Raw genomic sequence first — 15,922 nt, forward strand, 5'->3', positions numbered from 1 at the left:
ATAGCTAGGTTGGACTATGCCTATACCAATTTATTACTGGCCTAAACCGATTTATTAACCGATAGTTTTTACTGAACAAAAACTAAAATAGTGCTTTATTTAAATGAAAATTATACATTTTCACATCAGTTTAATAAAAGTTTAACAAAAAATTACATGTTTAGGGCCCTATGAAATGTTTTATTTTTTATCACCATATTTTTTTTTTATTGTTACCAATTTCTGTTTGAGCATGTATAATTATTTAGACGCATTACACAACTTATTTTATTTTATTTTGCCGATAACCAATTGTTCCTGCAAACAACTATAGGTGCCGATTAATCAGCAAAACCGATACATCGGTCGACCTCTAATGGCAATAAAAAAATATCCTATAATATTTCTCTATGAAGCCTTCCAGGAAATAATTTTTGTTTGTGTGTGTGTGTGATTTTATGTTGAATAAATAAACTTTTAATTTAAGTGAATTTTGAAGTTAAACATTTCTATGATAAATACATATAGAAAGAAAGAAAGAAAAAATTTATGAAAGCATTATACATTTAAATCATTAATCGCAATTATTTACATAACAGTAAATCAGCCAAAATGTCATGCTTGCGAAAGCCCTGCTGATTAGTGTTGTCAAAAGACCCGGTACTTCGGTACCAAGTCGGTACTAAAAATTTTTTAAGGTTTCTTTAAGTACCGGTAGTACCGAGGTCCCGTTCAAACCTGGTACAGCAATAGACAGTAAAAGAAAGGGTTCAGCGCTATGATTTCCGCGAAGCAGAAAACGAGGACGAAATCTCAAAATCTCTGAGATTTTCACAGAGCGTCTCTGTGTGAATTAATGGATGGCAGAGACGTGCGGGTTTGTTTACTACATAGACCGAAGCGCATGACGCTTGCATTAATTTCAGCATCTGAGCTTCAGAGTTCTCTCTCCATCAAGCGATCTGAACTTTTCAGTTCATCTCAATGGACGCACAGCGCACCTGTATTTGATGCTCTGTAAACTCTTTGTAAAGGCGCACGACTCACCGTCGCTTTACTGATAGCACTGTTTCTCACATATGCAAAGAGAGAGAGAGCGAGAGTCTTACGACGCTGAATCGACACGCTATATGTAAACTATTCTTTGTTGTCTTCTCCTGTCAAAATAATGGAGTTCATTTAGAATTATTCATTTTCGAACAAGTAGAAGACATACCGGTTTCTCCGGTAGTGGGCGGAGCTAATGCGCAAATGACAATTTCATTGGCTGGCGCTGATCTCTTACCGTCCCTGTTTTGATTTCAGCAAATCAGTTTGATCGAACGCAGACAACGTGATTAATATTCATGAACCCAGAAGCTCATCAATTCATAGTGCATTGTATATACATTAGTATGATAGTAGAATTAGTAGTAGTATTATCTTTTTATAATAATTAATATGATCTATTAATTTTTTTTTTTTACAGAAACCCTCAATGACCAAAAATATCTTGAGCATCACCACCAGTCTTAAATTCAGTTCAAATGACAAATATGCATTCATTAGGCCTAAAAGTAAATTTTTACATAAAGGCATTGTGCTAGAAATATTACTATTATTTAGTAAAAAGTATGCGATACTGCTACTGTTGAAAAAATTTATAAAACTTTATTTTTTAAAGAAATAAATCACAATATTTCTTCCATGTTTTAATTTTAATAGCAAATCCCCTTTATTTACCAAAAATAAAATGTTTTAAAATTTCATAAATTAAAAGACAAATTAAATTTGGGTGAAACTTGTTTACTGTTTTTCGTAATTATATAACTTGTAGAAAAAACTTTAAACACAATTGTAAATAAGTATAAAGAATGGCATTGGTTTTATTTTTAGTGCTAAAAAGTTATTTTTTTTTAATTAGCATATTTTTGTGTTTTGCTTTGGTACCGAAATTGGTACCGAGAACCGTGGATTTTACTGGTATCTGTACCGAATACTGAAATTTTGGTACCGTGACAACACTACTGCTGATAATGGATATCATAGCTGGTTGAGAGAACAGCATTAAATATGCATGTTTATTTGGCTGTACCATTAACTAATTTGGACTTATTGAATTAATGTGATTTCATGGGGATGTCCTTGCTTAACGCCGCCTTCACACTGGCAGTTGAAATCAGCTCCGATACGGCAGCGAAACGACCGGAAGTCATTCATTTTCTATGGAGATTCGCAGACCGCATGCGAATGGGTCCGAACCAGGTGCGAACGAGTGTGGTGCGAAAAAAATCGTGTCCGTTGGCCATCCGGATGCGTTCAAAAAATTTAACTCTTGCGAAAGGCTACGGATGGTTCCTATCCGACAATTCCAGCGGAAGTTGGCGTTGCTATGGTACTGATAAACAAACCTGAATTCTTAACTTTTAATAAAATAAATAATGATTTTATAACGACAAGTTGTCATGTCATTTTTTCATTTTAATGATTTTATAACGTAATTTATGCAGTTAATACAATTAAATAATTAAATATTTAAATATTGTACAATTCAATGTTGTGGCCATTTTCCCGCTCATTCACATACAGCCAGAAAATTATATTATGGCTAATCGTAGACTTGTCAATGCTCTTGCTGTTGCTCTCCTATACTGGAGAAGCAAGCAAAAAAAAAAGAGATCCATGTGGGTAAAGAGATCCATGTGGGTAAAATACTACCTGGCAGAGAGGTATCAGTACGGGGAGTTTCACCGCCTGGTGGGTGAGCTGCGTCTGAACAACGGTGAGGATTTCAGGGAGTATTTCAGGGTGTCGCGCTGTCAGCCTTTCCAACCTTTCCGCCATTTTTGTTCTACTCGGTTCCGAGGCTTCCGACACTTTTCACCGTTGTGTACGACGTCCACTGGGGGCGTATTGCGTATTACGGAGCTGATTTCAACTGCCAGTGTGAAGGCAGCGTTAGGCTTAAATCAATCCAGTATAATTATAAGAGTAAACGGGTGAGAAAGTTTAAGATCACATTTGATTGACCTTGTGGGCGAAGGTTTATTTAATTCTCCAGTGGTTATAAGATGAGTCATGTGCTCTAATATACATAGACGTGCGACACATCATTTGTCTCCTTGCTTCTATAACAAGAAGTGTGTTTATTTTTAGTTGCAACCTTGCTAGCAACCTTTTAGACCAAGCAATAAAGGATTCTTTTCACTCTCTGGTTTTGAGGCATCTGATACTGATCTAGATTTTCTGTTTGCTTCAAAGATTCCTGGCAAGAAAACAACCAAGCTATGGGTCCCGGATGATGAAGTCTCTCCTGAAACATTGGCTAAGGTAAGACGCAGCTAAGATTTGACTTGCCATTTATTATTCCCTTTTTTTGAAAGTACCAGAGTGATTCATATATCAGCCAGTATTGCATTGGTTCCCTAGAGATATGAATAGACTGGTTCTTTTCTTCTCTTTTTGTTCTTTACATTGTTAAAAACGACACCTGAGCTTGCACTCACAGGAGATGATACTGAGGAGTAAAGTGTGTTCAATGCTTCTCTATCTCTGTGTGCCTCAGATTCAGGGTCTGAAACTAATGGTCAGATGGCTGCTCGGCGTGAAGAACAACCAAAGTAAATCTGGCAACTCCACTCTGAGAATGCTGACGGCTATCCTGAGCAGCGACGGTGATCTGACGGAGCAGGGCAAGATGGGGTGAGAGACATTTGCTTAGTATCTTTACTGTCACCACTGTCATTTAATGTCTTTGCTGAATAAAATTTCTATTACTTTTTTATTATTATTTAATGACCCCTAACCTTTAAACTGTAGTGTATGTAAAATATGTAAATTGTATGGTTTCATTTTTTATTTGGAAATAAAAGTAAATTAAATATGCATTTCTTTGATGCGTTTATTTTATTCCATTAAATGTTTATTTTAATTTAAGATTAACAATTATTTTATTTTAATCATATGACACACTCCAACACTCTACACTGAATGTTGATATGAAATGATGGCATATGTTACACAACATTTTCATTTGTTTACATATATGTCTTTAATATGAATTATTTAATATGCTGATTTTCTGTGTGTGCAGTAAGCCGGACATGTCTCGTCTGCGGCTGGCAGCTGGCTGTGCCATTCTTCGTCTCGCTCAGGAGCCGTGCTACCATGAGATCATCACCCTGGAGCAGTACCAACTCTGCGCTCTCGTCATCAACGTAAGACCAACCGCCGGCTCCTTATCTGTCTCCATAATTGCCCTGATGGACTTATCTTTCATCCTAATGTCAAACAGAAGATCCCTTAACATCGTTTTAACTGCTTTGACTAGCAGACTGGTTGTCTAGTGATTCGCTGGTTAGCAGTCATGCTTTGAAATCTGATTTTATCGGTCTGATAAACTGAACAATAAAATTAGAAATCTGCTTCAGTACCCCAGATTAAATCCATTGAAAATAAAGCCCCTCCTTCTGTAACCTCATTCACTACTCAGTTTACTTCTATAATGTTTTCTGACTGTTTCGGAATGCAACATGTTCAACCTGAAAAAAAAAATTGCTGTTAATTATTTGGATTGTTTGAAGTGGGTGATTAATATTAAAATGGAGCCAGTCCATGTTGCTTGTTAGGAAAACCAATGCTTACGTAGGCTGTGCAGGCTATTAAATAATGTTATTAACCAGCAGACAAAAAGGAACGTCAGTAGACAAATAGTGTTAGAGGAACTGATTAATCTTTCACAATAAGTGAATGTGCATTAAAAAAAGTTAATTGTGGGTCAGTTTGGATTTAATGTTGATCTATACAGGAAACCAGAAGGTTGTAGTGTCAAACCTTAACAAAAAGATGATCCAGGAGTGGTCAACACTGAACAAGACTGATGGTGGCACTTAACCCCAGGTTACCTGAGGGTTATTGTCCTTGGGGTGTTTTGTAAGCCACTGAAAAAAAGCATCAGCTGAATGACTCATTAGAAACTAATGAATCCTCTTGTTTTTCTCAGGACGAGTGCTACCAGGTGCGACAGGCCTTCGCCCAGAAGCTACACAAAGGTCTGTGCCGATTGCGTCTGCCACTGGAGTACCTGGCTGTGTTCACGTTGTGTGCCAAAGACCCGGTGAAGGAGCGCAGGGCGCACGCCCGCCAGTGCCTGGTCAAAAACATCAACCTGCGCAGGGAATACCTGAAACAGCATGCAGCAGTCAGCGGTAAGAGAGCCAGTCAAAATCTTGCACTGAAGGCAAGGGCTAGGAATCGGTAAGCAGTTTAGATTTAGTTCATATAATAAGATATTGTAAGTGATTTGTTTTTAAAGTGTTAATAAGGGTAGACAATATATCTATGTTGTGTATACAACAACCATGCATCTTGTTTAAATTAGCAACTCTTCAGCCTCTCTTAGGCCTCTCGTGGCCTAATGGTTAGAGAGTCGGACTCCCAATCGAAAGGTTGTGAGTTCGAGTCCCGGGCCGGCAGGAATTGTGGGTGGGGGGAGTGCATGTACAGTTCTCTCTCCACCTTCAATACCACGACTTAGGTGCCCTTGAGCAAGGCATCGAACCCCCAACTGCTCCCCGGGCGACGCAGCATAAATGGCTGCCCACTGCTCCGGGTGTGTGCTCACAGTGTGTGTGTGTGTTCACTGCTCTGTGTGTGTGCATTTCGGATGGGTTAAATGCAGAGCACAAATTCTGAGTATGGGTCACCATACTTGGCTGAATGTCACTTCACTTTTTTCACTTTCACTTTATTTTGTAGTAAACATAATTTTTGGTTTAAGTGTTCTGTTTATCACCATGTTTTCAGTCAGCTTATATAGAATGTCAAATGTTGTTGTTTATGTAATGAATCACTGAAAAAAACAAAGAAACTCATTTCTTAACCATAAAAGTGGAAATATTAGTTTTCATCTGAAAAAGCATCTTTTTCTCTCCATTTTGGCCTTCCGTCCACACTGAGAAAGCAATTTTTTATATCGAGGAAAACTGAGCTTTTTGAAAACGCTCTCCAAAGTGGATAAATTGTAAAACGCTGTTTTCGCGTTGTAGTGTGGACTGTGAAAACAGAGGCTTCTGAAAACGATGATGCAAGTTTAGTCATGTGATGCATATTCTAGAAATAGATATCCGTGTTTATACTGGTGTTGTGTACGTTGTGCTATGCACTTTCACACTATTGCTACAGATGTGTAACTTTGTACACTCTTCATATCACAGTCCTGCAAAGATGAAAGCAAATTTACTCATGATCGCTATTTACGGCAAAACATGAGGGCAGTTGCGTTATAGATCAGACCTACAATCGTGAGTGTAAATAAAATATTTCTGTCAGAAAAACTGCATGAAAACGTCTCATGTCTGTTCCATGTGTATCATCTGCAGTGAGCTTATTTGAGGCCTTACGCATGTGCAGATGTTTCAGTGTGGATGAGACACTTTGGAAAACGCTTGAAAACGCTAGTGTGGATGGAGAGCATATTAAAACAAAAACGCCGTTTTCAGATGTATCCGGATTAATGTAGACGTAGCCTTAGGCACCTCACAATACATTTAGATTTGATACAAGGAGTCACAGTTCCATTCCAAACTGATTCACAGTGCATCTCAACACCAATTATTAACTCATTTATAATTGTGACTTTTGTTGGGTTGATTCTAGAGCTGAAACAACGAATCGATTTAATCGATAAAAATCGATTATTAAAATAGTTGTCAACTAATTTAGTCATCGATTCATTGCTAAATAACTTTTATTTGCCGTAAGCGGCTCATTTCGTGCATATTTCAAATCTGCGGTGACCAAAGTGTGGCAGTAATGAGCCACCGGAGGTTTTACTCAGCCAGTACAGCAGGAGAAGTAGCGAATAGCCAATAGCTGGCCTCGTTTTATGTCACGTGCTTCCCGAACAGCGTCTCTGCAGCATTTAGCGTGATGTGGGAGTACTTTACTTTGAGCCTTCAAAAAAGAAGATTAACCTGTAAACTCTGCACTACTGAACTGTTTAAGGGGACGTTCACATATCGCGTCTTTTGCGCGCTCAAGTTGGTTATTTCCAACACCGTACCGCATCGAGTTAAAAACATCTCAACTTTTCAGAATGCTGCAAGCGCACCGCGGGTCATGTGACAAGAACTAACCAATCAGCTTCATCCTTTCCCGTAACAACGTTAAAAGCTCAGTCAAGATGAAAGGAACAGCTGATCATAGTTGTATATGGATTTCCATTTTGAAATAAATTTAGTAGCAGAGCTACTGCAAGCGATTTTTAAAGCTGCAAATCCATTTATCCTTTGCGGAAATTTCCGCGTCTTCAAGGAGAGAGCACGTCATGGTTGCTTAGCAAAGGCAGACGCCTCAGGGGCGCTTCTGTCCGAATGCTTTGGAAAGGAGGAGAAAGCGGTGCACCTAGCGTTTTCCACGCGTTTTTAGGCACGATATGTGAACGGCCCCTAAGACTTTTATTTGTGCAGATTCTCCAGTACAATGTTGTTTGCAAATGTTTAGTCGTAAAAGCTGATAACATTGCTTTTTAACAGTTAACATTTAAAGCTTTACAAACATGTTCTGTGATCAGTTTGTCGTTTACCAGTTCAAAATTCAGTCGTGCAGCCTAATTATGACTGAATGAGAGAGGTAAATGTTTAAAGATATTTGAAATGCACTTTTTTTCTAAGTATTCACTGCTCTTTTTCACACAGCAGGTTTTTTGTGTGTGACTGTCCAATTTTTTCTTCTGGACAACCTTCTGATGGATTTTACTTTAAATTGTGAGTTCCATTCAGGTTTCATGCCACTGGCACTTTATTCGAAGGATTGTTTACAATTTCACAGCAAAAGCTATAAAGCTGTTTCCCAGTAAATAATAAAATACAATGCACTGCAATTTTATTCTGTTTTATCCTTATTCTTCGTGAAAATATGTTCTGAAAGATTCCTTAATAAGCTTCGTTCGGGATGTTAAACTACTTTAGGAGCTCTAAGGACTGCCATGGTGAATACATTAATTTAAATCTCCTTGTGAAATTTGCTAGAGTATGGGTCAGTGTTCTGATTGCAGAAGAGTTCGACAAAGGATTACTAACACAATAAAACAACTCCAGGTATATTTTTGATTAGGATATGACAGTGCAAAATGGTTAAAATCTCTTAAAAATCCATGCTGAAGGATAAAGACCATTTATTAATAATTTACTTGGGGAAAAAATGGAAAAAACTAAAATATAAGTACATAAACCGATTAATCGATTAATCGTAAAAATAATCGACAGATTAATCGATTATCAAAATAATCGTTAGTTGCAGCCCTAGTTGATTCGAAAGAGAATCAGTATGAGTCCATCATTTTGTTTGGTTATTACCAGGAATTTTAGAGGTGAGGATTCTTTTCAAATGATAAAAGAGTCATTCAGGAATCAAAAGCAGAATCAAATTCCCTGTTAGAGGCCTTGTGTGTTTTTGTGCTAGTGGTAGTTAAAATTCATGCATCTTCCAGTATAATGAAATATTTAGCTGCTCAGTTGAACTGTTCATCAGGGTCATTATGTAAAAGAGGCTGTTGTTATGTCTGTCCTGTCAAGTGGATTCTCCGGTCCATTGTGTTGGTTTCTTCATCTGTTGCTCTTGGAATGAATTCATTGCACTTCAGCTTTTTCAGTTTTGATTTGTTAGTTTCAGACATTTGGAGGATGTGAACCTTTACCAATTGTAATTCATATTCATGAGCCACAGTACAAACCAGGGCTTTTGTAAAACATTATGGGTCCTGGAATATTTCTAGATTTTTATCACATTCACATTATCATAAAAAGCATTTATGTGTGTACTGCAGAAAAGCTGATATCGCTCCTGCCGGAGTATGTGGTGCCATATGCAATTCACCTTTTGGTCCACGACCCAGACTATGTGAAAGTCCAGGACATCGAGCAGCTCAAAGACATCAAAGAGTGAGTCCACACAGAGTCCTCCGGCTTCTCTTCCATCTTTAATAGGAGAATGTTTATCTCTTCATTAGGTTGCCATTTCAAGCTTTGAAAATATCAGATGCGTAATTTGGATGAGATATTCATTACCAATATGGTGCCCTTCAAATGTTCATAAACGGTGGAGAAAATCTGTAGCTTTTTAGATGTTTGGCTAGCTGCTGAATACACTGATCAGTGGTGTTCCAGATCTGCCATCTGCCTTTAATCTTAAAAATGACGTTCCTCTCGCTCTCATATTTTTCTTATTCCTTCAGGGCTTTGTGGTTTGTTTTGGAGATCCTAATGGCCAAAAATGAAAACAACAGCCATGCGTTCATCAGGAAAATGGTGGAAAACATAAAACAGACAAAAGATGGACAGTGTCCAGATGATCCCAAGATTAACGAGGTCCGTCTTGTTTCAGAGTGATGCTTTGCTTTTCTCATGTGATTACTTACAAGTTGTTCTAACTAATAACATATCTAGGGAATTTAAATGATTGTCAGAACTGGAAATGCATTACGTAATAACAAAACATGAAAAAATGTCTACAGTCAGTATGAACATTTTCTCTCCACAACCCCCAACACCCAGTCGGTGTATATATATAAACTCGTTAATACTTTTTAATCATCAAGGAGGCATTAAATTGATCAAAAGTGACAATCTCTCTATAATCTTATGAAAGATGTCTATTTAAAATAAATGTTCTTCTGAACTTTCTATTAAAATAATCCTGTCTCTCCAAGTAAAAGCAGCACAATGTTTTCAACATTGATAAAGTTTTCTTGACCACAAAATCAGTCAAAATCACTGACTGGAGTAATGACTGCTAAAAGTCAGCTTTGCCATCACAAAAATAAATCACATTTTAAAGTAGAAACTATTTCACAATATCACTGTTTTTACAGTGATGTGGTTCAGAAATTCGAACTAATTTCAGAAATATTAAAAAACATATATTTTGAAATCTAAAGAAACATGAAAAACTGGAATGCACTGCAATGCATTGAACCTTATATTTTTGTTACATTGTCCTGCTGTTTTCTTGTAGTATTATGAACAGTTGACAATATTTAGTATCTTGCTTTGTGAAGATAAATGAAAATCATAAAAAGTTTACACTTCTCAATTCTCTTTCTCCTTGCAGAAATTGTACACCGTGTGTGATGTAGCCATGAACATCGTCATCTCCAAGAGCACCACATACAGTCTAGAGTCGCCTAAAGATCCCGTGCTGCCTGCGCGCTACTTCACACAACCGGACAAGGTGCTTAACTGCTGCAGGACGTCCAGTTATAGAAATATTTTTTGCTGCTTTAAAAAAGGACAGGAAAGTGGATGAGAGCGAAGCAGTAGGGGATTCTGATTGGATCTGAACCCGTGTCTCCCATGAACAGCAGCTCTTTATTTATGTATAATGAGCACTACACATATGTAGGCCTTGAAAAGTCACAAATGTCGCAGTCATTGAAATGTCTATAGTGCATATAACATCTTTTTAAGCCCTAAAAATAAATGTTCTTTTGAGTGCAATCTCCATAAAAATAAAATATTGAAGTCTTGATCCAGTCAGAAGTCATAGAAAGTGATAGGTCAGCAGATGTGGAAGCCCTGCTGTGTACAATCTTTAAACTCAGTTGGCAGGTCAAATAAGAATTTCAAACAAAATAGATTTTTCTCACTAATTCCCGTTTTTTTTTCTGCTTTTCAGAATTTCAGTAACACAAAAAACTATCTGCCCCCTGAGATGAAGTCTTTCTTTACCCCAGGAAAGGTACATATTTGCCCTCTATTCTGTGCTGTTAACCTTCTTGGGTAAGACAGGACTGTGAGATTGACTGCATGATTCTCTCTGCAGCCTAAGGCGGCGAACGTGCTGGGCGCTGTGAACAAGCCCCTGTCCGCCACAGGAAAACTGCAGACCAAACTCTCACGCATGGAGACCATCAGCAATGCCAGCAGTAACTCCAACCCCAGCTCCCCTGGCCGCAGTAAAGGACGGTTAGTGGCACAAACGCACATACATGTGAGCTCATTGATATACAAGTTGGGGTCAGTATGATATATATTATTTCAGCAAAGACGCATTCAGTTGGTCAGAATTGACATTAAACACATTTATAATGTTACAAAAGAGTTGTTTCAGATAAATGCTGCTATTTTAAACTATATTAATTAAAAAATCCTGGCTTTCACAAAAAAAAAATAATAAAACAGTGTGGCACAACTTTTTCAGCATTGATAAAAGGTTTCTTGGGCTCCAAATCCGAAAGATTTCTGAAGGATCATGTGATACTGAAGACTGGAGTAATGTTGCTGAAAATTCAGCTTCGCATCATGGGAATAAATTTCATTTATAAATATATTAAAATAGGGAGAAAATATATTTTAAATTGTAAAAATATTACTGTTTTTACTGTTTTTCTTCAGATAAATGCATTTTTGTGCATAAGAGACGGTGCAAAAACTAAACCTGTGAAAATGTTACTTAAAATTATAAAGAGCTGTGTATAACATATGTTATTTACTTTCAAACAGTAGTGTGTATGGAAGATATCATTATGTTTCAAGAAAATTACATTATTAATCTGATTTTTACATTGAAAACCCCATATCATGGCTTTCGCATTTTAATCTGTGTGCTTCTTTTGAAAATATGTAGTTTAGCACATTCCTAAAAACGACATATTTGTAGCATAATCTGTTCAGTAGCGTGAATTTGTTCCATATGTCCCATAAAACCAGTGGTGCTGTGCATAAACACACAAGCATTATAAATAACATGAGACACACTCCCTCTTAGTGTTGTCAAAAGACCCGGTACTTCGGTACCAAGTCGGTACTAAAAAAATTAAAATGTGACGGTACCAGGTTTCTTTAAGTACCGGTAGTACCGAGGACCCGTTCAAACCCGGTTCTGGTTGCATACAGCGCTATGATTTCCGCGAAGCAGAACACGCGGACGGAATCTCAAAATCCAATCATGAAAATGAAACTTACATTTTAATATGGACAGTCACGGAATTTGTCAAGGTTAGCATAAATGAATCAAATCAAATCTCCATATGGACCAGTATCTGTAAATGTTAAGCCGCAAAAGTTGGTTGAAATCTGCATCCTGCATGATCTGCACGTCTCTGTGTGAATGAATGAATGGTTTGTTTACTACATAGACTGAAGCGCATGACGCTTGCAGTAATGAGGACATACAACATCACCAGAACTGTTCACTTCACAAGCATTTTACTGTTTCATTTGAGTAAAACCAGTGTCAATTTAAAGGTATTCACGGAAAACCGTCAAAACAGCCTCTACATTGCGAGTAAATCACTCGCATATGTGAATAAATTTTACTAAGGGCGAGTAAATTATGTCTATTGTTAGCCATTGGCTAATAAATTCTTAGATTTTACTCGCCTGTGTGTGTTTGAGGCTATTATAAGATTGGCGCAGATATATTTTCACTCGCTGAACACTGACTGAGCGCTTCAGAGTTCTCTCCATCAAGCGATCTGTACTTTTCAATTCATCTCAATGGACGCACAGTACACCTGTATTTGCCTCTTTTACTGTCTATGGTATTTGCCGAACTGTAAACTTTGTGTGAAGAGGCACGACTCGCCGTCGCTTTGCTGATAGCTCTGTTTCTCACACATGCAAAGAGAGAGAGCGAGAGTCTTACCACGCTGAATCGACATGCTACATGTAAACTATATTCTTTGTTGTCTTCTCCTGTCAAAATAATGTAGTTCATTTAGAATTATTCATGTTTTCGAACAAGCAGAAGATATGCCGGTTTCTCCGGAAGTGGGCGGAGCTAATGCGCAAATAGCAATTTCATTGGCTGGCGCTCATCTTTTACCGTCCCTGTTTTGATTTCAGCAAATCAGTTCGACCGAACGCAGACAACGTGATTAATATTCATGAACCCAGCAGCTCATCAATCAATAGTGCATTGTATATTGTTAGTATGGTAGTAGAATAAGTAGTATTATTATCTTTTAATAATAATTATGATGTATTACTATTTTTTTTTTTACAGAAACCCTCAATGAACAAAAATGTCTTAAGCATCACCACCAGTCTTAAGTTCAGATAAATGACAAATATGCATTCATTACAAATTCATTTTTACATAAAGGCATTGTGCTAGAAATATTACATATTATTTTGTAAAATGTATGTGATACTGCTACTACTGTTAATTAAAAATTAATCACACAATATGTCTTCCATGTTTTAATTTTAATAGCAAATCCACTTTATTTACCAAAAAATAAAATGTGTTTAAATTTCATAAATTAAAAGACAAATTAAATTTGGGTGAAACTTGTTTACTGTTTTTCATAATTATATTACTTGTAGAAGAACTTTAAACACAATTGTAAATAAGTATAAAGAATGGCATTGGTTTTATTTTTAGTGATAAAAAGTTTTTTTTTTTTTTAATTAGCATATTTTTGTGTTTTGTTTTGGTACCGAAATTGGTACCGAGAACCGTGGATTTTCACTGGTATCGGTACCGAATACTGAAATTTTGGTACCGTGACAACACTACTCCCTCTCCTAAAACTGTAATATTGTTATGAACTCTTAGTTCTCTGCAGTCTGATCGCAAGCCTTGTATGAATCCATTTTGGGTGTTATTAAAAGTCATTTTTGTACTGAAAAATCTGGCTCCGGTATTAACATCCTACTGTGGGCTAAACGAGCTCTTTTGAGGTTACGGTGCTCAATAATGTTAGCGCCTTTCAACGTTCCTGCATGAAGGGTAGGCATGTGATGGTTGTCTCAGATGCTTGGTTTCTGAATAGCTGTCATTGAGATTCTTTTGAATGGAGTGTTTCATGGATCTGCGTCATGAAGGCACGATAATTGCTGTTTCCTTTTACCTGTGCCACATCGAAAGAACACTCGGGGTATGTACTGCTCGATGGCATTGAGATGACTCATGCTGTCCCTCGAGTTTATAATAGCCAAACTCGTAGGTGTCTTTATAATGTGACCAAGAAAAACAGCTGAAAAATGATTTGAATTTTGTCGCTTCAGTCAGTTGTTGGGCTTTGAAAACATTTCTACAAACAATCTAAATACAAAGTTAGATGTGCTATGGACATGAATGATAGCTCAATGTAGTTATTTATTTTATTTTTTTATATATTGTTTGTGTAATTGGTCGATTTTGTCATTGCAGTTATTCATTTTTTTCCATTTCATTTTTAAGGATCTTAAACCTTTTATTTTTTTGGACAAAACAGTTGACTGTTTAGTAATAATAAGCTAATAAATATCCCTAGACTTAAACTGACACCCTAGCAACTACCCAACATATCTTTGGCACCATGCCAGTAAATCTTGCATGGTCTTAAACCTAGATTTCTTTTCTCAACCCAGGCTGGACTCTGCTGATGTGGACCACAGTGAGAATGAAGACATTTCAATGAAGAGCCCATCTGAGACAGAAAAGCCCAGCAGGGGGCGCAAGCGGGGTGCTGCAGCCAACCAGGACGACAAGGGTCAGGAGTCCAAGCCCAAGCGGGGCCGCAAGAAAGCTGCCAACACGAGCACTGATGATGCCGAGGACCAGTGGGGTGAAGACAGCAGCATAGCAGAGGCCTCCATTGAGGCCGAAGACGAACAGAACAGTCCGCCCAAGAGAGGCCGACGAGGACGGCCCCCCAAATCAGTAGCCTCAAAAGACGAGACGCCAAGCAAGGGCAGGAGGGGTCGCAAGAAGGCCGCTCCACCTGCGGATGAAGAAAATGAGGAAGAGCAAGAGGAAGAGGAGGACGATGAGGATGACGCAGGAAGTGAGAATATGGAGGTGAAGCCCAAAGGCAGAAGAGGACGTAAACCAAGGTTAGTGGCTGCCTATATATATATATGCGACTTATACTCAGGTGCAACTTATAGTCCGAAAAATACGGTTTGTGTGTGTGTGTGACCCTGGAGCACAAAACCAGTCTGAAGTCGCTGGGGTATATTTTTTGCAATAGTCAAAAAAACATTGTATGGGTCACAATTACAGATTTTTCTTTTATGCCAAAAATCATTATGACATTAAGTAAAGATCATGTTCCATTAAGATATTTTGTACATTTTCTACCATAATTATATTCAAACTTAATTTTTGATTAGTAATATGCATTGCTAAGAATTCATTTGGACAAATTCAAAGGGGATTTTCTCAGTATATTGTCCAATCCTAATAAACCATACATCAATGAAAAGATTATTCAGCTTTCATGGGATGTATAAATCTCAATTTTGAAAATTTGACACTTAAGCCTGGTTTTGTGGTCCAGGGTAACACACACACACACACACACACACACACACAAACACACACACATATGTGTATGTGTGTATATATATGTGTGTGTGTGTATATATATGTGTGTACATATGTATATGTATGTATATAGTGTTGTCAAAAGACCCAGTGTAATCTGTAAATTTTAAGCCGCAAAAGTTGTTTGAAATATGAATCCGTGTTCTGCGCGTCTCTGTGTGAATTAATGAATGGCAGAGACGTGCGGGTTTGTTTACTACATAGACCAAAGCGCATGACGCTTGCATTAATTTCAGCATCTGCGCTTCAGAGTTCTCTCTCCATCAAGCGATCTGAACTTTTCAGTTCATCTCAATGGACGCACAGCGCACCTGTATTTGATGCTCTGTAAACTCTTTGTAAAGGCGCACGACTCACCGTCGCTTTACTGATAGCACTGTTTCTCACATATGCAAAGAGAGAGAGAGCGAGAGTCTTACCACGTTGAATCGACACGCTATATGTTAACTATTCTTTGTTGTCTTCTCCTGTCAAAATAATGGAGTTCATTTAGAATTATTCATATTCATTTTCGAACAAGCAGAAGACATACCGGTTTCTCCGGTAGTGGGCGGAGCTAATGCGCAAATGGCAATTTCATTGGCTGGCGCTGATCTAGTACCGTCCATGTTTTGATTTCAGCAAATCAGTTTGACCGAACGCAGACAAC

General features: G+C 37.7%; 1 protein-coding gene across 2 annotated transcripts in view; it reads left to right on the plus strand.

Annotated features, from left to right (window-relative positions):
• The window catches only part of LOC132107833 (sister chromatid cohesion protein PDS5 homolog B-like), a 40,331-nt gene that overhangs the window by 20,753 nt on the left and 3,656 nt on the right, over positions 1-15,922 (plus strand). For both annotated transcript variants that reach the window (XM_059514103.1, XM_059514102.1), the window contains exons 22-31: positions 3,220-3,288; positions 3,524-3,660; positions 4,052-4,175; positions 4,961-5,165; positions 8,786-8,900; positions 9,194-9,326; positions 10,069-10,188; positions 10,633-10,695; positions 10,780-10,922; positions 14,316-14,780. In XM_059514103.1, coding sequence (XP_059370086.1) covers positions 3,220-3,288; positions 3,524-3,660; positions 4,052-4,175; positions 4,961-5,165; positions 8,786-8,900; positions 9,194-9,326; positions 10,069-10,188; positions 10,633-10,695; positions 10,780-10,922; positions 14,316-14,780 — 1,574 coding nt within the window. The remainder of the gene's footprint in view (positions 1-3,219; positions 3,289-3,523; positions 3,661-4,051; positions 4,176-4,960; positions 5,166-8,785; positions 8,901-9,193; positions 9,327-10,068; positions 10,189-10,632; positions 10,696-10,779; positions 10,923-14,315; positions 14,781-15,922) is intronic.

The sequence above is a fragment of the Carassius carassius genome, chromosome 28 (genome assembly GCF_963082965.1).
Source record: "Carassius carassius chromosome 28, fCarCar2.1, whole genome shotgun sequence".
Taxonomy (NCBI): domain Eukaryota; kingdom Metazoa; phylum Chordata; class Actinopteri; order Cypriniformes; family Cyprinidae; genus Carassius; species Carassius carassius.